The 23445-nt window shown below is 43.9% G+C and overlaps 1 protein-coding gene across 1 annotated transcript in view; it reads left to right on the top strand.

Moving 5' to 3' along the window:
- IL1RL1 (interleukin 1 receptor like 1) overlaps positions 1 to 23054 on the top strand; it is a 44362-nt gene extending 21308 nt beyond the window's left edge. The window contains exons 9-11 of the mRNA XM_073327534.1: positions 17990 to 18133; positions 19793 to 19951; positions 22708 to 23054. Of these exons, the coding sequence (XP_073183635.1) occupies positions 17990 to 18133; positions 19793 to 19951; positions 22708 to 23054 (650 nt within the window). The remainder of the gene's footprint in view (positions 1 to 17989; positions 18134 to 19792; positions 19952 to 22707) is intronic.
- Positions 23055 to 23445: the final 391 nt, after the last annotated feature.

Raw genomic sequence — 23445 nt, 5'->3', positions numbered from 1 at the left:
TCTGTTTGAAGTTCTGGGGTAGGTATGAACATGGAGGCTTATCTGTATAAGGAATTCTTTCCCGAAAACGGGGAGTACAGGTTACACACAGTTCACATTCCTTCTACCCATAACCTTAGAGAGAAGACAGATAAGCATAGAAAGAAGACAGAAGCCTAGCTTTACATGATTATAGGGTTGTTTTCTGGTTCTTTTCTTTATCAGTTCCCCCCTTTGAGCCTGAAGATAATTATCTTACATGGCTCATTATTCATTGTTTAACATGTTCATATGCTTTTCATCTTGGTTAACACCACCCTTTCTTATATATATTATCTTTGCTGGGCTCATGGCTTTGGTACATACCCGGTGGAAGAGGGCACAACAACTGGACACACAGCAGAACAGCAGACCCACAATCATAAGGAATCCCACTCCATACACAAACAAGGTTTTTAGCCATCCAAAGTTAGGCAACCAGCTGGTGAGCCAGCCCCATAAGTCAAAGCCCACACTGGGAGAAATATAGGCCTGCTCATGAAAGAAGGCTGACACGTTTGCAATTATATTAGTATCCGTGACTATGTGTCCGCTTTGATTCACATAAAGGCAGCATGTGGCATTGAGAAATGTGCACACCCCTCCCTGCGCACTTAAAAGCTGATCCAAGGCCAACCTGTTTTGCATACTGTAGCGAGCTAGTGAGCTTATTTCTTCTTGTAAGGCTTGGATTGCATCTCGAGTGGCGTTAGTAAATATTTCTATTTCGGCTGACATATTTTTTAGAGCGTATTCAAGTTGGCCCACCCCCACCCACGGAAAAAGAATACGGAAGGCTCGCATGCCTGCACTGCCTTCCTCGACAATAGGATTATAACTGGTATCTCGACGGGTTCGTCGAGTTGTGTCTTTGATTTCTATTAAGTCTCTACGATGCATCCCTGCTGGCCAGGCAAAGGCCACCGTGCATCTTCCTAACCACTTTGGGGGCAAGGTTTTTCCTGCCCAAGTACCATATACCCACCATAAATGGTGATCTCCTAATACTATGCTATAGTTGCCTTTATTGCCCCCTGAGTTCTGAGAAACGTCCTGCAATCGTCCCACCAGGGATGCAGCATCATCAGGATTGGGTCCTATTCCCCCCAAGTTCCATAATGTAAGGCCGGCAAATTGAGTCGTATTTTCTCTGAGAATGTACCCCACATAGCCTCCGGCATGGGCATAGTTGGCTACCTCAGTACCATTGGGATACTGCAAAAGAGTAGTGCTTGCATTTTTCCCCAAAATTAGGATTTTCTCACAGTGGGTTTTTGGGTATTTTCCCAGTGTAGTTTTACCTCGGGAGCATAGTGACTGTTTCTCTACGCACAAGGGGGCCTTAACGAGCAAGTCTGGGCGATGGTTCGGGATCCAAGTCCTAAAATCTATGGGTCCCCTTCCCCTTTTTCCCTTTTGGCCGTACCACACCGACCCATTTTGCCAAGAATCGAGGAGCGCTGGAACCGGCAAAATGGGGAAACCTTGCAGTGAATGGGAGGAGAAGTGGGAACACACCCAACAATCACTAACATTCCAGGCGTTGGTTACGTTTTGGGCTAATTGTAGAAACGTATTTTTATCCCAGCCCCCCAGGGCAGAGGCCCAGGTTAATGCCCATAGCCATACATACATTATAAACACTACCGGCTACTAACCACACAAAACAAACAAAAAATAATATTAATACAATATTTGTAACAGCATAACTAATGCTCCACAGTTCTATAACTGCTTCTGATTCCGCTGACCGATCGGTACACAGTTCATGTAGAAGCGGCGGTTGTGATGGCAGTCATTGGGGATGTTGGAGTAGGAACCTTCTTACAGTGGCTGCAGTGCACCCATCTATTGATGCTCTCGACCTTCACTGCAGTCGGAGTAGTCAGAAGGACTTGGGCCGGGGCCAACCACCTTGGTTCCAGGCAATGCTTCCTTCGATGGATTTTAACACAGACAAAGTAACCTGGAAAAAGAGAGTGCGCACAAGTATCAAGCGGTAAAGGTTGGGCATCTTTTACTCTGGCCCACGCATCACTCAATGCATCTTGCAACATGCGACAATAACCCGCCAACTTACCTTGCCCAGCCATTAATGAAGTTTTCGCTGGGACAAACCCGTCTACACTGGTTAGGGGAATTGGCAAGGGTTGGCCAAATAGAATTTCGAACGGTGTCAATGAATGCTTCCTATGGGGTGTATTACGAAGATTGGTTAACACTATGGGTAACACTTCGGGCCACTTTAATCCAGTCTGCTCGCATGTTTTTATCAGCCCATTCACCCTTTCTACTTTTCCTGAACTTTGTGGATGATAGGGGGTATGCAAGGCCTGTTTTATGCCGAGGGCCTTCGCTAAGTGTTGAATAATTTGGGAAGTGAAACGGGGGCCTTGGTCACTTTCCAAACGAGTCATTATCCCAAAGCGGGGAACAATCTCCTTGAGGAGACACTTTGCTACGGATACTGCATCTGCCCTTCGAGTGGGGAAATGCTCAACCCACCCTGAAAAAAGGTCAACCAGGACAAGCAAGTGTTTTAGTCCTGTCACTGGTGGTAAGTCCATGAAGTCCATCTGGACCACAGTAAATGGGTAGTCAGGCAATGTCCCATAACTTGTAGTTTGATGGCTCCTTGATTATACCGTTGACACAATTCACACTGTGCAGTTACGGTCTTCGCAGCCGCATGGACCCCCGGAGCAAAAAACAACTTCTCCATTTGAGCCACTAATCCCCCCTTTCCCAGGTGCAAGGCCAGGTGGAGTGCCTGGGAAACCTGAAGGAGGAGTTGTCTTGGGAGAACTGGACGACCGTCCGGGCTGACATAGAGGTTGTCCTCATTTAGGTGGCATCCAATGGATTTCCAACGGCTAACTTCGGCCGGGGGCGTCGTCTGCTGGGCAGAGAGCAAAACGGCTGGCGTCACTGGTTGCAGAAGCAGGGGTGCCAAAAAAGGAAAAGGGGTTGGAGCCCCACAGAGGGCAGCATGACGGGCCGCCGAATCGGCTGCAGCATTTCCCTTGCAAACCTCGTCCGAGGCGCGGGAGTGGCCCTTACAGTGTGTAACTGAAACAGCTGCAGGAAGTTGAATAGCCTCTAACAAGGCCAAAATCAAGGCAACATGGGAGATCTGAGAGCCACTGGAGGTAAGGAACCCACGATGTTTCCAAAGTTGTCCAGTAGAGTGGCATACTGAAAAGGCATATTTGGAGTCAGTATAGATGGCCACAGTTTTGTTTTCAGCTAATTGACAGGCCCTAACAAGCACCACGAGTTCTGCTGCTTGCGCTGACTTTTGAGTAGGTAAGGCATGCGCTTCAAGCGTTGTCATCAGGGTAACAATTGCATAGCCAACTCGTAAGGCTCCAAACTCGTCCCGACAGGCGGAGCCATCACAAAACAATTGGAGGTCAGGATTCTGCAATGGAATATTGGAGAGGTCAGGACGAGGCGTGGAGATCAAATCCACCAAGTGGAGGCAATTATGAGGTTCCCCGTCCTCAGGCAGAGGCAAAAGGGTTGCAGGTTTCAGGACTTCGCAGCAGCGTAGGGTAACAGCCTGATTGGCGAGCAAGGCCAACTCGTACCTGGTCAATCTGGCTGCTGTGAGGTGCTGCGTGGATCCACGATTAAGAAGCGCTGCAACGACATGAGGCACCTGAACTAGAAGAGGGTGGCCCAAGGTAAGTCCCGAAGCTTTCTCAACCAATACAGCGGCAGCTGCAACAGCGCGGAGGCAGGGCGGAAGACCCTGAGCCACTGGGTCAAGAAGGGCCGAAAAATAAGCCACCGGTCGCTGGCCAGGCCCAAAGGGCTGAGTTAGCACACCAGACGCCGTGCCAGATTGTTCATGGCAAAACAAGGTGAAAGGCTTTGCGTAATCCGGTCTGCCCAGAGCTGGTGCAGAAGTTAATGCTTGTTTGAGGGCTGTAAGGGTGTTGTTGTGTAGAGTCATCCATGGCAGGGGTTCGGGAACGGAATCCAGCAGCAAATCAGTGAGGGGGTGCACTAACTCCGCATAAGCCGGAATCCAGGCTCTACAATAGCCACTTGCTCCCAGTAACTGGCGGAGTTGTTTTTTAGTGGTAGGCCTTGGCATACTCAGAACACTTTCAATCCTGTTCTGAGTAAGTGCAGTAGAGGCATATGAAATACAATGCCCTAAATATTCCACCTCGGGTTGGGCAAACTGTAGCTTGGAGAGTGCCACCTTGTGACCTTTTTCGGCCAATGCAAAAAGAAGGATTTGAGTGTCTTGTACACAGGCAGTCTTGTCTGTAGAGCACAATAACAGATCATCAACGTATTGAATCAAAGTAGAACCTATGGTCAACGAAATAGAGTCCAGATCTCGCTTTAAATACTGGCTGAAGATGGTAGGGCTCTCCCTGTAGCGCTGAGGGAGGAGGGTCCATACGTATTGACGTCCGTCAAAGGTAAAGGCAAATAGCAACTGTGAGTCTGGGTGCACAGGGATGCTGAAAAATGCTGAAGACAGATCAATCACAGTAAAATAAGTAGCTCCTGGGGGAATAGCAGTTAAAATAGTTGCTGGATTGGGAATAACTGGAGCTCTCGGGATCACAATAGTATTAATCAGTCGGAGGTCATGCACGAAGCGGTAAACCGGTTTGCCATCGGGGCCAGGCTTGGGTTTCTTAACAGGAAGAATAGGTGTATTGCAAGGGCTGGTAGCCTCTTTAATGATTCCTTGAGTTAAAAGCTGTTGTAGGACTGGCCGAATGCCCTCTATGGCCTCTTTAGGCAATGGATATTGCATTTTTCGGGGCAGAGGGATGTCTGTACGGTAAGTGATATAAACCGGTTCTGCTGACTTGAAAAGTCCAGTTTCAGTGGACGCCGAGGCCCACAATGCTTCAGGAATATCAGATAACTCAGCAGGGACAAGGGGGGCAGTGGGTGTCATTGTGGTGGCATTAGTGGCTAACAATGCCATTACCGTAGCTTCAGGGACAGAAGTAGGGACTGAGAGATATAGCCCCTCCGGGCTGCAAGTTATAGTCGCTCGTAGTTTACATAACAAATCTCTGCCTAATAGATTTGCAGGACAGGAAGTTGCAATTAAAAAGCTATGATCCTCTGATAACGGGCCAAGCTGGACCGTTTGCTCCGCAGTTAGAGGAAGGGCGCACACGGTGCCACCAACCCCTATAGCTTTTACGGTTGCAGAAGTGGTAGGAAGGTTGGGGTCCTGTAGAGTACTTCTATCTGCCCCGGTGTCAGTTAACATTGAATAAGTTTTTCCTCCCACCACAACTGGAAGTTCCAGGTGGTTTGCATCCAACTGCACTGTCCAAGAAGCGGAGGGGGTTCCTGGCGGGGGGAACGAAGCATTGTGGGCGGCTAGCTTTTAATCAGTACTCCCTTCTTCTTCCCCCCTTTCCTGTACCCTCTGGTAGGCTTGCATAAGAGGGTCAGCTGACTGGAGGGGGTAATTTGGGCACTGGGCAGCCCAGTGTCCTTTTTGTCGGCACCGCCGGCACTCATCTGGCCCTGCCCTCCCGGGCCGTGGCTAGAAGTTCTGACCTTGTGGTCCCCATCCCTGGGTAGAGCTGCCTCCTCTTCCGCCTTGTCCCCGAAAGCCTCCCCTCCTACAGCTTGCATCTCGTCCCCGAGAGCCGTCTTGGAAACCTTGCAACTGCAGATTAAGGAGCTTTTCGGACCTCCTAGTGTCTAATTCCTTCCTATTCCTCCAGGCATGGGCTGCTAACCACACCACCTCCTCCAGCGTTTTGTTTTCATAAGCTGGTTGACTACACACATACTTCCGAGCGAATGGTAATAAGTTTTTTACATACTGGCCGATCACTTGTGTTTTTGCTACAGAGGAGGTTGGATCTAAGCCGCCGTGGTTTTTCAAAACCTTACAAAGGCGGTGGAAGAATTCCCCTGGGTGCTTATCGTGCTTTTGAACACATGCATCTACCTTTCCCCAATCATACACAGGCTTAGACATCTAATGCTTCTAAGATTCGCTTTCTCATTTTATCCCACTCTTGAACGGTCTTTGGAACATCCCAATCCATTTCAGGTTTCTCTTGCGGATAAGCCGCCCTGCCTTGTACCGCCTCTTTAGCTTTCTTATACACCGTTTCCTTCTCACCCTCACTTAGCACTTGATTCAAAATTATCTCCACATCATCATAATTACAATTATACATTGTGAAAATATCCTTTAACTTTTTAATAAATTCTTCCAGACACTGTCGAAATGAGGGAAAAGTAGATGACCAATTCATTAGATCTGTGCTGGTAAAAGGGACATACACCATCTGTGTCCCCCCTCTACCCCTTGGCAATTGTCGCATAGGCATTTGGACTGCACTAGCTATTGCAGCTTCAGTAACTTTTGCCTTAGGTGTGCCTAGAGAACTATGAGACGGGTCTTTGCAGGGGTCGCATCACTGGGGTGTCGTGGATCAGGACGTGCCACCGCCATGGTAGAGGTGCCAGCCTCCGGATCGTCCCCCAGCTCTGTGTCGGTTGTGGGGGTATCGGTAGCTAGCGGGAGAGTGGGGCCGCTCCTCTCCCCGTTCGGGGGCGTTGGTGCATCGGGGTCAGGCTGCGGTACCCCACCCCATAGCCAGGAACATTCTTCCAATGGTATAGGGTCCCCCGCTTCTTTCAATGGGAGTTGGGGATAAATAGACTTTGACACTTTTAGCTTCCGGTCAGCATTACTAGATTCTGGATTGTAGGGTGGGGGTCGCATGGCTTTAAGTTTGTTTACCTCAGTACGTAAACTAGTAGTTACACTGGCGCTTTTGCGCCATTCGGCCTCCCTTATCCATACATCAGAATACTTAAGTTGCTGCGGTTGCAAATCATACAATACTTTCCGTAAATGAACAATGTTATTTATAACTCAAATGTTCCCTCCCCCGGCCAGCGATTTCCTGGTTCCGGGTCGTCTCGCGTCATTCCCACCGAGGGACCTTGACACAGAAATATAAACTTATACAAAGCTTTGTTGCCATCCGATTGTAAGGCCTTGATATCCCTATCATAATGTTTTAACATATAGCCCAGGGGCGTAGAAGGATCAACAGTTCTACTGGATGCCCCCCCCATCTTTCCCCAAAGATGGAACCCCCGGCTGTTATCTAGACAATCACAAAGGAAAAATTCAGAACTCACCAAGTTCCCACCGGCCGGTGTTCACCAATAGGTCCAGACCCTAGTGCCTTTAGGGATGCCTTATTTCACCGAAGCGGCGGGTGGAAGCGAGATGGGAAGCCTTCAAGGTTAAAGCAACCCAGGTGCCGGCAAGAAGGATTCAGAGTCCCGACTGTCCACCGGTCCGGAGAAGCGGCAATCCTGGACGAGCCCCCAATTTTGTTAGGGAAAAAGGGTTTCCCTCCCGTCTAGGGTTGGGAGGGTAGCCTTCCCTGGACTTCTGTATTAGCCAAACAAACACAGAGTCAGGACTCTTAGATAAAATGAGGCACTTTAATGATAGCAAGTACGACAGCTGAAGGGCTCACCAATTCCTACACAGAGGAATATGGCGAAGCCCCGAACAAAGAACAGAGATGAGCTTTTATAGCCTGGTTCAACATATGTGATATCTCTTCCAGTTCAAACCGGTTAACCCAGTCTGTTTGAAGCTCTGGGGTAGGTATGAACATGGAGGCTTATCTGTATAAGGAATTCTTTCCCGAAAACGGGGAGTACAGGTTACACACAGTTCACATTCCTTCTACCCATAACCTTAGAGAGAAGACAGATAAGCATAGAAAGAAGACAGAAGCCTAGCTTTACATGATTATAGGGTTGTTTTCTGGTTCTTTTCTTTATCACTCACAGTATCCCATGTTGCTGAGGAGATGTACTTCACTGTCACTGGCGTTTCCAAAGGGCTGATGGCTTCATCCTTAGATATATTGCATTGCGCTAGTCCAAGGCATACGGTGATGAAGCCTTGTATAACTGAGGCAAGGCCATCGTTCATCAGGATGGGATGGAATCTCCTAGCCATCCAGAGATGGTAGGAAGTGTTACTCAGAGATGCTGCTGTGTGTGAGCTCAGCGTCAGTGGGGAATTCACTCCTAAGCTATGGACTGAATTGACCTCTTGTGGGTGTGTACCTTCAATCAAAGGAAAGTAAAGCCAGTGTGGCAGCCCCTGCAGTAATGTTGCTAGTCATAGGTATGGTAATAAATGTCTCTTGTTGTGGTTCATATACAACTGGATGACAGAAACAATGACTAGCTGTGTATCTGACTTTCTCTGTAAGAACAAAAAGAAAAGGAGGACTTGTGGCACCTTAGAGACTAACCAATTTATTTGAGCATGAGCTTTCGTGAGCTACAGCTCTAAGGTGCCACAAGTACTCCTTTTCTTTTTGCAAAGACAGACTAACACGGCTGTTACTCTGAAAACTGTAAGAACAATTTTTGTCTCTCTGAATTCTGGGCAATGTAATCATTAAGTATCTGGTCCTTGCTGTAGACAAATCCTATTTTGTTTTTATCCATAGGTCATCAATAATAGTTTATGAAGGGCTCTTGAATGTGCCCACTTTGCTGCTGCCAGTGTGTGTGATGTCTGTCCCCCTCTGTCTATTGCTGCTAACGCCAAGATCCCTACTTCTGTCATTCTTGACTGCTGGTACCATCTCCAGGAGTGCTTATCCTCTGCTGTAGCTGCCTCCCTCCTTCCTAACATGGCTCAACAATATTTATGGTGAAATGACAGTAGCTGGCATTTAAATCTAATCATTGATACAGTAGGGATTTCTTGTACCAGATGAATTATAACCGTGCAATAAAAGTCATGTAAAATGTCTCCCTTGTTGTTTTTTTCTGAAACAAGCAGACTTTTAAACAAATCCAATATCATCCTCCTTCACCATTTTCTTCCACTATCCACAACACAGTACAGGCCTCCCAGTGCCCTCTGCTACCCCATTGTTAATGGCTCTTCCGCTCAGTCCCCTTCTGCCAGTGACGTGCCTCCAACATTTTCACAAGAAGCCCCCATTATTATTATTTGTATCACAGGAGTGCTGAGAGGTTCCATGGAGGATTAGAGCCTCATTGTACTAGGCGCTGTACAAACACATAGAGACTGTCCCTGCCTCAGAGAACTTACAGTCAAGATGGAAAGAAGTGCTATTTTATAAAAGGAGAACTGAGGTATAGAGGGATTAAATGACTTGCCCAAAGTCACACAGAAAGTCTGTGGCAGAGCTAGAATTGAGCCCAGATCTCCTGGGTCCCAGTCAATTGCCTTAACTACAAGACTATCCTTAAATACAGTGTCCCTCTTAATTTGTATTAGCAGGTGGAAGGGTGACAAAGGGGTGAGGGTTGTGCTCACAAGCAGGAGTGAGGAGGGATTGGGAAATCTATTCTTCCAGCCCCCACTCCTCACTCCTCCCCCCAGGTAAAACAGAAGTGCTTTCTCATGTTCACTGCCAAGGAAGGAGGTGACACCTCTTGGCAAACATGCTTAGATTAAGTTCATTTCAGTGGAAATGTTTGCATTTCCTTCCCTCAGAATATACACAATGTATGTAGATTTGAAGTATATGTGAAGATCTGTAGGAGGGTCTGGCGTGTCTGTCCCAAAGATTTTTCCTTTTAGTTTGTTTAATGACTGGGGCATGGTGCAACCCAGTGCCTTCCAAAGGCAATACATCAGTCTTTCAGACACGTCTTATGTCACCAAAGATCCTTGCATACTGCTGATGCTATACATAATAGTATTACAAATATCATAAAATCATGTAAAGAGAGACAAGGTGACCAACTTCTGTTGGTGTGAGAGACAATCTTTTGAACTTACACAGAAATCGGTCCAGTAAAACATATTACCCCACCCACCTTGTCTCTAATATCCTGGGACCAACACAGCTACAACAACATTACATACATAAAACCATGCAGTCAGCTCTATGTGGGATGATTTGGAAGTATCCAGAAGGGGGTGAACACTTTCAGTGGCAGGGAAATTGCGCATACAGTCCTTCCACTTTAGTACCAGAATTTTAATGAGGAGCTCCTGGGAATCTCAAGAGTCCCTTCAACCACCTCTCTGCCTCTTACCCCTTTCCACCCTCGCCCCGCCTTCACCACCATCTGCCTCTACTTATGTGGTGTGGATCTTCCAGTGTACACTGTATCTTCTACCACTACTACTCCTCTGAGTGACTCTTCCTCCCAAGCTAGCCGTCCCCTTCCATCACTATCTCTAATCTACCCCATACACACTGTTCTTTCTCCCATGTGAATATTGCTCCCTTCCTCCATCCCACTCTCTCCTACTTTCTCCTACTTCCTTTTCCCCACAAACAGAAGACTCCTTTCTCATGCAATCAGCAGGCCCAAACACTCCTAATACAAACACCAAGTCTATCCCATACTCCACATTCACGGTTTGTTCCTGATATCTTCTGATTCCTCCTCTCTCAAGCCCAAGTCATGGAAAAGACATTCCTGATGTCTCCTGACCCCTTTTCACAGGAACAACAGGCTGCTCCACTGCCTCCAGATGCTCCCATCTTCCTCTCCTTTGTCCCAGAGAGGGCGATCACCACATCCTCAGGATTCCCTCTGGCAGTATCTGACTGTCAGAAGCTGGGAGTGGATGACAGGGGTTGGATCACTCAGTGCTTGCCTGTTTTGTTCATTCCCTTTGAAGCATCTGGCATTGGCCACTGTCGGAAAACAGTGTTCTGACCCAGTATGGCCGTTCTTATGTTCTCCCCATTCCCAGACAAGCCATCTCTGATGTCCTCTGAGGTCAATTTACAGACATGTTTTATCTGGTCAAAACGTCTGTTTATGGAGTGTTGGTCTCTGAGCACCTACAATGGCAGGTTATTCCTCACATCTCTTAATCCCCTTTTCCTGCTCCTCTTCCCCAGTTAGGCCAATCTCAGTATCTCTTCCTATTCGCTGACTGGGTGCCTGAATACCTCTTAATTCTGCCCTTTCTCTTCACAGACTGGGTGCCTCTGGCATCTCTCTGTCCCTCCCGCCCATTCAGAGACGTTCCACCCTGGACATTTCTGGCTCTACCTTCATAGACAGTCCTCAGTGATATCTTCCATTTCTCCCTTCATCTTGATCTGGTGTCTTCTCATCCCCATTCACAGACAGGCCCATAATGTGGGGAAAAAAATCTTTTCCCCTGTGCACTCTCTGCTGTAGAAAATATTTTCTTCTCTAGACACAAAAATCATTAGGGGGAGGGATAGCTCAGTGGTTTGAGCATTGGCCGGCTAAACCCAGGGTTGTGAGTTCAATCCTTGAGGGGGCCATTTAGGGATCTGGGGCAAAAATAGGGGATTGGTCCTGCTTTGAGCAGGGGGGTTGGACTAGATGACCTCCTGAGGTCCCTTCCAATCCCGATATTCTATGAGTGGAGGTGGGCCTACTTCCAGAACACCAGATTCATTTTTTCTCAAATTCTTGGGAAAGTTCAGGACTGAATCTGGCACTCAGGTTTATCTCTGGAAGATAGATTTGGATGTGAATTGCAGACATGGATCCAAACTTTGCTACTTGGAAAAGCCACTATAAAATATCTTCTGGCTGGTTTCTAACATGCTGTCCCTCTCCAGTCCCCTGTTCTGTCGTCTTATCGCCTCCTGTCTCCAAGTGTTGTTTTGTAAAGAGCCAGCAATGCCATGTTCCCACAGCTTTTAGCTGTTACTTAAAAAAGCCCAACAACAACAAAAAGCTAATAATGTGCTGTTTTTAGCAGGATGAAGTAATAATTCAGTAACCAGAAACACCTGAATCGCCTTGTACAAGGTCTTCACAAGTACCCTGCCCAGAAATTGCACGGAACTCAGTTTATCTCTCCCAGAAAGACAAGGGGCTGTATCAGCCCTGTTGAGAATTGAACCCATAGTTCCAGGAAGCCCAATGTGGAGATTTCTGTCTGATGCATATAAACTTCATAAACACAGGAAGTTTATGACCTTTTTAACAGTCCTTGTGTATCCAGCACAAATACAGATGTCAACAGCTCCTTATAAGGCTCCTGTATTTGCTGAACTGGGATGATAGGGCCCATTTTTTTTATTAGCTGTCTTTTAGACATTTAGATCTCAGGGCAGAACAGTCTTTATATATGTATATAATATTGTTTATATTATATCTTTATGTATTGTTGACTAATGAGAAGGATTGTTGCCATTGGAAGCCTGATTGCTTCATGTCCCTTGTATCCAGGAGGAATCCTAAAAACAAAATCAAGAGTGTAGAATCCATGTCAGATTTCTCTAAATCCCAGCCCTATTGGGACAAGGGATAGCGTATTTTCAGCCTCTTTATTTTTCTGGCTTTTGAATGTTTTTTTCTCATGGGCTCATGCTTTTAGGTTGCCTCCCTGCTCTAACTGGCCTTTTAGTGCATTGTCTCTCTCTGGCTCACGTTCTTCTGAAGAAACCATGAAACTGTAAATCAGAATAAAACAAGCTCTTCCATTTCAAATGTTTCCTTTTAGCTAATTAATTCAGAGCCAAATCCAGATCCAGCGGCCTACCAAATCTGCCCCAGGCTGTGGAGCTGCTCCAGGAAGGCTATGTCAGCCTAATCGCTGTATCAATCTGTGTCAGATATTTATTCTCACAATCCCTCCAAATCCCTGGGCGGCAGTTAGGATGGAAAAGCCTACCTATATTTTTCTCCTACCTACCACCCCCATGCACTGCCATAGAGCCAGGACTCCATGACATGCAGATGAGGTACATCCAGTTCTGCTCCATGAAGCAGGGGGCTAGATTTGCTCCACAAAAACACACTATAAATGTAACTGTGCCTTGGGAAATGACAGTGTTTCTTCCATCATTTTTTAAAATGTACATTAGTCTGGGTGGGGTGAAAGCGAATCCCTAAGCCTCAGTCCTCCAAAGGGTGCCAGGTGGATGGATCCCTGTGCCCACATGGAGCCCCATTGATTGCTGTGGTGCTCTGCCTGTGCAAAGCTTTTTGAAGAATCAGGTACTTAGGACTGGCGAGATACAACATAGTCAATTTGCTGCATGAAGATGATGTTAGATTTAAGTACAAACAAAACTTGACAGTGATGTAAATTAGCCAGTGAATGTTTGTCATAATGAAAAATGGTGGATCATAAATCACACTGGAAACTATTTTAAAATATTTGGAACTAGAAAATGGTTTAACAATTTCTGTCTGAGTTATTAATATTATTTTGGTAGAAATATATCTGTGCTGGAAACTTGTATACCAAGGGCCAAATCTTCAATCTTTACTGAGCTAGCTCTCCTTTTTCAGTGCAATCAGAATGCTGCCTAACTAAGATTGGAAAGACTTTGATCCTAAGTTACGGCCCAATGTCCTTGGAAAAGGCTAAGATGTTTTACTTAAATTTGCCTTGGCTATAGCTTAAAATGTAACACAAGGGCATAGGCTCATGAAAGAGAAAGCAAGAAAATAGTGTTTGTTTATAGAATTTAAACAAATAATTGTTTTTTTTTTTAATTTGTAAGTGAACTTGATTTTCATGAAAGAGGGTTAGCATTCTAAGGTTTAAAATGACAAAACAAAACAAAACAGTGGATGCCTTTAAAATCTTGACGTTTACCACTCACAGTGATTAAATGTATTGTGGTATTTGCAATACTCCCTCTTTAAGTAATGGTACTATTACATATACTATGGTAATGCACAGATAAATACAGTAATGTTCTATGACAATTAAGAAAAGCAAATTATTTGATACTTAAATGTGAAAACTCCTAAAAAGCCCTGGGATATGAATGTGGAGGAAAAAGATCTAAGAGTCAATAGTTCAATAGTTAGATGTGTTATAAGTGAGTCTGGTAGTGCTGCCTATTATTAACGGAGCTCAATGCTTCCCATTTCACTGGCTTATAACTGTCACTCGTTAACCATTTAGGCTGAAATTTCATGCCAGGTTTCTCCCCCTGGCTGATTTGCGGGGTGAGGGGGAATTTCAGCCCAAATGGTTTTCCCATTTCTGAAAATGAGGTTAGGAGAAAATACATGGTTTTGACCATGCTGAAAATTTTGGTGACCTTTTCTTTGATAAGTTCTAATGCCCCATGCTTTGGAGCAAGAAACTGAAATTTGGCATATGGTGGCCTTTGTGTCAGGGATGATGTGCCTTTTGCTGTTCCTGTGACAATCTTCCCAAATTTGACCAAGTTATAAGCCTTAGAAAAAATTGCAGTTTGCATATGCTCAGTAGAGACTTGCAAGAGCTTTGCAGCTAAATTCCTCACAGATTCAGTCCACACTGGGTATACTTGAGCATTGGACTGAGCAGAACTTTCCCTTCAATTGAAGCTGTAGCCTTCTGTGGCTTGGCCAGGGCTGGGTCCAGGCACCTGAACTTAGGGGCTGCTCTAGCTATAGGCAAACTGGGCAGCTGCCTAGGGTGGCAGATTTAGTTTGGCCACCCCTCTGTCATGCCAGAGGCACGGCTGGGCCAAATTTGAGTGGCTTGCAACCCCATGCTTCAGGGCAGAGTGCCACTCAGTGAAATTTGGCCCAGTTGCCCTTCTATCATGACAGAAAGGCAGCTGGCCCAACTCTGCAGCCCTATGCTCACAAGGAGGGCAGCAGCACACTGAAATTTTGCCAGGGCTGCAGATTGTCTTGAGCAGCCTCTTACTGAACTGAGAGCAGGAAAATTGTTAAAGTAACGTTATTAAGGTTGCAAAGTCGAGCACTCAAAAGTTAGGAAATGCCAGAATTAAGGTTGCCTGCACAGCCTTAATCCAGCCCCTTGTTCAGGTGTATTATTATGTAGTCTTTAATTACATGATCACATACTGTTTTTTCTATAGGAACTCTGCCTCTTTCAATGCACAGGTTGGACCTACTCTAGCTAGTGAAGAAGACTGTTGTTCGTGAGACCCCTGCCTCAATTGTTGCAGATGTTGGAAGGTGTGCAGTGAATGAGGCAGGGGACTGCAGGAGGAAAAAGGAGTGTGTCTTAGTTAATTCTGCCACAAAGTTCCTATGTGACATTAGGCAAGTCACGTAAACCGAACTTTTCACAGCTGGTCATTAAGTGTGTGTTCCTTGTTTTCTGGGTACTTGACTTCAGACCTTGAGGTCTGATTTGCAGAAGTGCTGAGCACTCTCAGCGGCAACTGAAATCAATGGGAGCTGTGCTTTGAACATATAAAAGTGCTTTATAACGCTAAATACTCTGAAAAATCAGATTCTGGGTGTCTTAAATTGGGCATCCAAAATTAGTAGATACTTCTGATCTTAATGTCTCTGAGCCTCAGTTCCACATCTGTAAAATGGGTATAATACTCCCTCATCTCAGAGAAGTGTTGTAAAAATTAATGAATTAATGTTTTGTAAAGCACTCAGATACAGTAATGATGATCAACAGAGAAAAGTTCAGGACTAAACTAATAATTTCCTCAGAGCAGGTTTGACTAGTGCGCAGCAAATAAGGCCCAGGGCCACACATTGAACAGTGAGGAGAACACACAATATTAAAATAGTTGCTCATTAATTGAGCATCATCCACCCTGTGCATAGAATGAGGCTGTGATCATGTGGAAAAAATAGGATGTGAGCATGTGAGTAAAGAATGTCTTATAGTGCCTAGGCACAAAAGGGCTGAATTAAGATTGCACAGGCAATCTTAATTCTGGTATTTCCTAACCTTAATAATGTTTTGTAAAACATTTATGAGTAGGTAATATATATCTATATTTCAGTTCCACACAGGAAAAGGTGATTTTAGTTATAAAGATACATTTTGTGTAAGTAGGGGTAAATAACCCATGATTGAAATCAATGAACAAAGATTCATATAGCTGAATTCTGACAAGAATTGTTATTTTGGGGCGGGGGGGAGTTTAAAAAAAAAAAAGGACTTGTGCATCTAAATATTTTAGGTGCTTTTGAAAATCTTCCCATACACCAAAAGTATAATAAATAAATTCAAAATCAGTCAATTTGGAATGCCAACAAGGTGGGTAGCTTATCTTCAGTATCCAATTTGTCTTTTACTTCACTGATCCACTGCAAGAAGAGAAGCTTTAATGTCACCAAAATAAAAAAAAAGAAATATTTTTTCCCATCTTTATTCCAGTGTTTTGGATGGAAACATAACCAAGGCCTGGAAGCCCAAAGTAAGCAATTCTGCTAGTTAAAGCATGAATTTCTTTCTACAGGCCTGTGTGACATTTGATACATCAAGAAATACAATAACCTCTTTATCTAAAATGAAAATATCACCTCTTTTCTTTTTATCATAGCAAATAACATTTAATGGCTAGCCGATAGTAAAACTGACATCATTCATGCATGTGATGGATTTACTGAACGTATTAAAACATTTGCTTGAGAGGGTTGAAGTCATCCATAGAATTTTGAAAATTATTCATAGAATTGTACTAGCTTTATGATCCTTGGGGAAATCCCCAAACAGACATCTTACTAATCTTATAAAACTCATATCTACTCACCAGCTTTCATACAGAGGTACATATTGTCTTTAATTAATCCTCCCATGAGTGACTTGTACCATCCTTCTCTAGTTTCCAGAGTTGTTAATATTTCTTAGATTTCATTTGCGTGTTTTTAGCTAACTCATACTCTGTCTTTGAGTCAGACATTTTAACAGCTAAGGGGTCATTGGTGTGAATGGGTGTAACGTCGCTGAAATCCATGAGGCTGAAGTTTGTGGAGCTACACTCATTTACACCAGCTGAGGATATGGTCCAAGGAGTCCAATTTACATTTCTAAAGAATCAGGCTTCTTAGCCAGGTATTGCAATAAAATGTAATTGTAGAAGTAGCTGTAGCATCGAAAAGTTAGTGGTAGATATGTTTTCAGCTATTTCAACAGCTTCACATACAGTGGCTAATACACATGAACAAAATAGACACTGATGTGAGAGAAATTTTCCTTCTGCCTCATTTTGTGTCACAGGAGTAACTGCTAATGTATAGATCAGTGGTTCTTAAACTGTGGGTGGGGACCCCACACTGGATCGTGACCGCATTTTAGGGTTGTCAACTTTGGTTGGATGAATTCTTGAAGGTTTCATCACATGATATTATCTTTAATTAAAGATTAATCTTTAATTCCTGGAGACTCCAGGACAATCCTGGAGGGTTAGCAACCCTACTCCTTTTTAATGGGGTCTCCAGCCCTGGCATTGGACTTGCTGGGGCCTGGGGCTGAAGCCAAACTCCGAGGGCTTCAGTCCTGGGTGGTGGGGCTCAGGTTACAGGCCCCCTGCCTGGGGCTGAAGTCTTTGGGCTTTGGCTTTGGTCTCCTCCTCACCCAGGACGGTGAGGCTCAGGCAGGCTCACGCTTCGGTTCCCCTCCTGGGTTGTGTAGTAATTTTTGTTGTCAGAAGGGGGTCATGATGCAATGAAGTTTGAGAACCCCTGGCTAGATGTAGCTCAGCATTGTTATTCTGCTTGTACTGAGGGGAGATATAGCAAAAAATACAATAATCTAAGGCAGGATCTCTCTTAGCACAGCTGCTGTCTCCTCATCCCACACTCCCCACCTCATGTCCCCTGATGTCACCTGATGGGGGTGGGGCTGATGGTGAGGTCCTCTCCGCACAGCAGCTACAATCACCCCACCCCCTGACCTCACCTCTGATGGGAAAGGGCAAATGTTGTGGGCCTTCTTAGTATGGTAGCTGCTTTATACCTTGGAGATAAAGGCTTATAAACCTCACCCAGCCTGAAATGATGTATGGAAGGCAGGCCAGTGAAGGGAGCCCCCTCAATGCAGTGACTGTAACACCCCCACCACACATTCCCTGACATAACCTCCATGAATGGAGCTGAAGGTGGGGTCTTGTGGACCCATCAACTACCGCTCACTGGCGGAGGTTCTTTTAATCCCTTTACTCCTTAAGATACTATCTGGGGTGTGTGTGAGAGGCAGAAGACGGGGCCCAGCTATTAGTATCTTTAATGTTAATACTATCTTTTTTCTTTTTCTTGGCAGGAGATAATCACAGCACCTACACAACGATAGGGATTCTTGTTTTGTTAGTTATAATAGCCCTCTTGCTCATACTTTACCAGTTTTTCCAAACTGATATTGTCCTACTGTGTCGGGAGATATTTAAACCCTACAAAACCCAGGATGGTGAGTAAGAATTATGCAAAAGATGGGGGCGGGGAAGCGGAAGAGGTAAATTGTTCTGAAATGGCTTAATTACATAACTGTTTATTGCATCCATGCACTGATTCTCCACTCTGTTACCCTTTGTGAAGTCATTTATACCCAGGCAACATAAGGGTAAAGTGGTAACATTCTGATCTCGCAGTGTTGCATGCTTACTTTGCACAAGTGTGAATGGCCACCTAATTGGCAAGGCAGTGGAGAACCAGGCCCTTTATAAAATATGAAGGCTGTTTTCTAAGTTTAGTATGGGTGTGTGTGTGTATTTTGATGTACAAATACTAACCTTGAGGTCAGTTTCATCTAGATAGGATCCCTAACCATCTGCAGGTCCTTTGTAAAGTCCTTTCTTCTCATGGACTTTGTGTAAGTGCTATTAGTGTATTATGCAAAAAATCACTTCAACCCAAAGAAAATTCTTGTTTGATACTCTAGAGGGACAGTGCAAATTTGCAAATATGATATATAAGGCTATCAATATTAATTGTTGTAAGAGTGCCCAGAGCATACAATGGGCACCTGTTAATAGAAGAACAGCTTTTATAAATCAAAGCAAAAATATATACATAAATAATAGACAGGTAACCGTTTTTTAAAAGGTTCTTTTGAGAAGGCTTTTTATTTAACAGGTAATGTAAGTGAAGAACTTCAGGATATAGGCATTGCTGCTCTATGGCAAAACATAATGAAAATTAGTGTAAAACCAACCTGTTAATATGCACTGAGTTAATTCTGGCAAATCTTCATTTATTGCATGCTCCTTCTTTTCTACCGAACTTTATTTTACTTAAGGGAATTCACTTTTCTTTTGCATGGCACCTTCCTTTATATCCCAAAGCACCATACAGAGTTCATTAGTACATTTACAGTTAAATGCAGGTGGGAGACTTAAAAATGGAAAAAGAAAATGGAGGAAATGGAGTCCCTGTTTAGGAGGAAGTCAAAGGAGGAAAGACCAGTCCAGGAAAGGAAGTAGATGTCAGATTGAGGAGATGGCAACAAACCAAACATGGTTAAGATTAGAGGGGAGAAGGAGACAAAGGGAGAGATGTTTGAAGGAGATGAAGGGCATAATAGAAACAATGAGAATTTGAACTAGGCCTTGGCTGTGATTGCAACACCATATCTTAAGTGAACAGGACCTTCACACAGATACATGGAGGTATCATGGGAGTGAGGGGTAATTTCCACAAGCAGAAAGACTTCAAATGTACTGTCTGCTCCCAGCATGTCAAAGGACGTTACTGGCTTATGATGCCATCGAAGGAACAAATGCTGAAAATTATATTGGCTTCATGCTGACATGTGTTGGTTTGTTTAATTCTTACTATATGACCAGTCTGGATCATTGAACTTAGGGAGACAGTCCTTAGTGCTGTAAATTTCCACATGTGCTTCAGTGTTTGCAGGACCGGATCCCAAATCATGACAATGCATAATGGTAAAACGCCAACGATATTCTTTAGTTTACAAATACCCATATGTTGATTTACAAGCTTCTGCTTAACAGAAAGGTCTAATTAAATCTATTTTGAAAGATTAATTTTTCTTTTCTAACTCTTGAAATAACCACGTTTCATCCACACTAACAGCAATGTGCTTTCCCCTTGTTTCAACTTGCAGATGGGAAGATATACGATGCATATGTTATCTATCCCAAAAATCGCACTAATGAAGCTAATTTTGTGGAATATTTTGTTCACCAGATTTTGCCAGATGTTCTAGAAAATAAACACGGATATAAACTGTGTATTTTTGGGCGAGACATGTTGCCGGGGGAAGGTAAGGATCAAAAGCTATTTTGCAGTGAATGACTTGTGGTTTGGGGGCGGATTGTGATCCTAGCTATTAGCCCACACTGGGGCGTAAGGAGTCTCTTTATGCTCTTGTGCAGGTTACTCACTTTGTGGGCAGCAGTGTGTGAGAGTAGCCTCTGTGGAGCTGCTACTCTCCCTCTGAACAGGTGGGTGACAAGCACATGGGCAGAGCCAGAGGATGTAGCTTTTGCTGGCTGGTGTGCCAGGGACTGTAATCTGCAGATTAGAGGCACAAATTATTTACCACCTTTCTGAAGAAACGGGGAACCATGAACTAGATTTTGACTCTATTTTAGTTGTGTCTACACTGGAGCTAGAGGTATAATTTCCAGTTTGGGCAGACATACTCACACTAGTTCTGATTGAGCTAGTGTGCTAAAAATAGCAGTGTAGCCATTGCTGCATAGGCGGCAGGATGAGCTGCCTAGAGTGCAAATCTGGGGTCTTGGATGGGATTATACTTGAGTTGGCTAACCTGTCCTGGTGCTTATGCCACAGCAGCTACACTTCTATTTTTAGCACTCTAGATCAATCACAGCTTGTGCAGGTTTGTCAGCCAAACCAGAAATTATACCACCAGTTCTAGTGTAGACGTACCCAAAGGCACAATCTGGTTCACAGTCTGCTTGTGGGACAGTGTATCTATGCACTGCCTCACAAGCAGACTCAGGACTTGTGGCAAAGTCACAGCTAAGCCCAATGTGAGCAGCTTTACAAGAAACTGAAAAGGGAAAAAGTACAGACTAACAGTTTAGGATTCAATCCTGCTGCTCTTTCTCATAATTGTATGCACACTGATGTTTCCTGAGGGATAACTTGCATGAGTAGGGTAGCAGGATCTGGCTATAAATCACTAATCAAATACTCATTGGCTATGTAATAAAGGACTGATGTAATCACTAGTCTTCGGAAAACTGAGTTAAGACTCCAGTTGATTTCCGTCCCTTCATCACTGGCACTCTCTATCATTGAAATACAGCTGCATAGGAAAAGTCAAATGCCATGACTAGATTTAAAACAAGGACTGGATAATTGTTGGCTGATAATCTTAGACAGATATGGTTGATAAAATAAGGGCAATAAAATCTCACTCTATAAGGCGTTTTCTGTAGGGATGGAGTAGAAATTATTTATCCAAGTCAGTATACTGTTGCATAATTGGTCAAATGCATAGGGAGTGCCACAGGGTGTCTGGCCCCTTTTAAAAGGCTGTATGGAAAGATGAACTTCTAGAAGGGGCCAGAAAAAGAACAGTAGGAAGCTGTTTGAAAACCCTTCAGGAAAGAAGGTAGGCCCAGAGAGGGCAGAGATTCAAATAGGAAAAAGCAAAACAAAAAAAGAGCACACCTCTCCTGTGACTGGAGAACATTATTTTCAGTTGACTGTTGGGAAGGAAACTGAGGACTGCATCCCAGAAAAGGTAATTGAGTGGCTGAAGAACCAGGTGTGGAGAAGTAGGAGAGGACAAAGGTCTGCTTTAAAGATGATGGATTGAGTTATCTCTAATGTTAATAAATAAATCAGCAGTGGGGTTATTTAACAGAAAAAAGGTTTCCGTGCAGTAATTGAAGAGAACTTGAAGAGAAGCATAGTCATGACTGGACCAGTAGGTCCATATTTGGCCAGCTGAGGGCACATGTGGATGACACCAGCCGATGATAGGAGGATATTGTCTTCCTGTGAAATGTCAAATATTGATCTCTGATAATAGCAGGATCCTGGACTTTGTGAATCGATGATCAAATCGAGTTTGACAAATCCTATGTCCCAAAATGAAATTTCAGCTCTCAGATCTACAGTAGTATGACACCTAGTTTAGCTGTGATTTTGTTAACAAAAAATACAGCTATTGCATGTGTGCCTTAGGATTTGCATATGTTTGTAGACTAGACAGCATGCTTCTTGCACTAATATGGATTTGTCTGTGTTCATTTTGTCAACCCAATTCTGATAATATTCACAAAAGGCCACACCATATCCTTGAACTCTGTACACAACGTCTACTGAAATTGCACACACAGAAAACTGCACACACAGATTAGGAGCAAAGTATGGCTCTACGTGTGTGTACAGGATCATTTACTATTTTTTTTCTTTCTTCATAAAACTGGATCATATTGTTCCATCTATTTTTAAACAGAATTTCCCATAGATAGTGGAGAATTCTGCATAGAAATGACTGGTATGATAAGGATCACATATCCAATGCTGCAACATCCTTGTATCATTCCCAGAATCCCAGGAGTAAGTTGCAAAGGAGTGAGAGCCTATTGATCTGACTGTACCATATGTCTGCATTCCCAAAAAGAAATACATGAGAGGCTGGCTATATGCAGTTCAGAGCTGCATATAGCCAGCCAGTTCTCCATGGGAATCAGTTTGAGAACCTCTGATATAATTCTCAGTTCTCCATTGAATTTGACCTTAGGTTTTCAAAACTATGTAAAGCACCAAAATTAGAAATGCACTGTAAATAGTGGGCACCAATAGTAAAGAATCCTCAGTGTATGAAGGTTTCAGATAAGGAGAGCATTCGAAATAAAACCCTTGATTACTGTGTGCTTTTCAGCTTCTATTCATAATGAGAGACTAATTCAGGTTAATGTGAGACAAAGGTTATTTTCAATGAAAATATATCTTGAGCGGAGAGGTCTGGACACAGCGGAGTCCGTAAAAGAAATCTCACATCTTGTGATTTATTTATTTTTTGCACATTATTAGATGAAGCTAATGCATTTGAAATGAGAATACAGAAGAGCAGGAGACTGATCATCATTCTAACGCCTCAGCTAATTCAGTATGAGGAATTTGGTTGTGAACACCAGATTGCCTTATACAGTGCCCTCATTCAGAACAACATAAAGGTGATCCTCCTTGAAATGGAGACAATTGGGAACTATGAGGGCTTGCAAGAATCCCTCAGGCACATCATCAAGCAGCAAGGTACCATAAAATGGAAAGAGAAGCACCAAGAATGCTCACATGCATCCAACTCTAAATTCTGGAAACTTGTGAGGTACCATATGCCACTGAGACACAAGCCTTCGCAACTCAACCATGCTGTGTAAATAGGTAGTTTTCTTAAATACTGTTACTTTGTCTGTTTGAATTGTCTGCTCCTGTTTGCTTTCTGTAAATTTCAGGGGTATCTAGTGAGTAATATATAGATCCTTCTTACTCTACATAAAAGTTAAAAGAATGGTAACAATCTAAAATCCTCTTCCTTACTCCATCATTTTGTGAAGTAATCATGTTGTCTAACTGATGGTCCCTCTAGTTTTTGTCCCCTAAACTCTCCTCCTCATCTTCTCATCTCACTACATCATATCTACAACTGGTTCTGATTCTGGGTTCTACTATTTTTGTGGCACTCCATTGACTTGTATCTGATAGCAGGATTAGAAGCTTAGTTTGTAAACTCTTCAGCTCAGGGACTGGGACTCTTCTGGTTTTGGGAGG

The sequence above is a fragment of the Lepidochelys kempii genome, chromosome 1, assembly GCF_965140265.1.
Source record: "Lepidochelys kempii isolate rLepKem1 chromosome 1, rLepKem1.hap2, whole genome shotgun sequence".
NCBI lineage: Eukaryota > Metazoa > Chordata > Testudines > Cheloniidae > Lepidochelys > Lepidochelys kempii.
The sequence above is the reverse complement of the archived record's forward strand: the minus strand, read 5'-3'. Positions and strand labels throughout refer to the sequence as shown.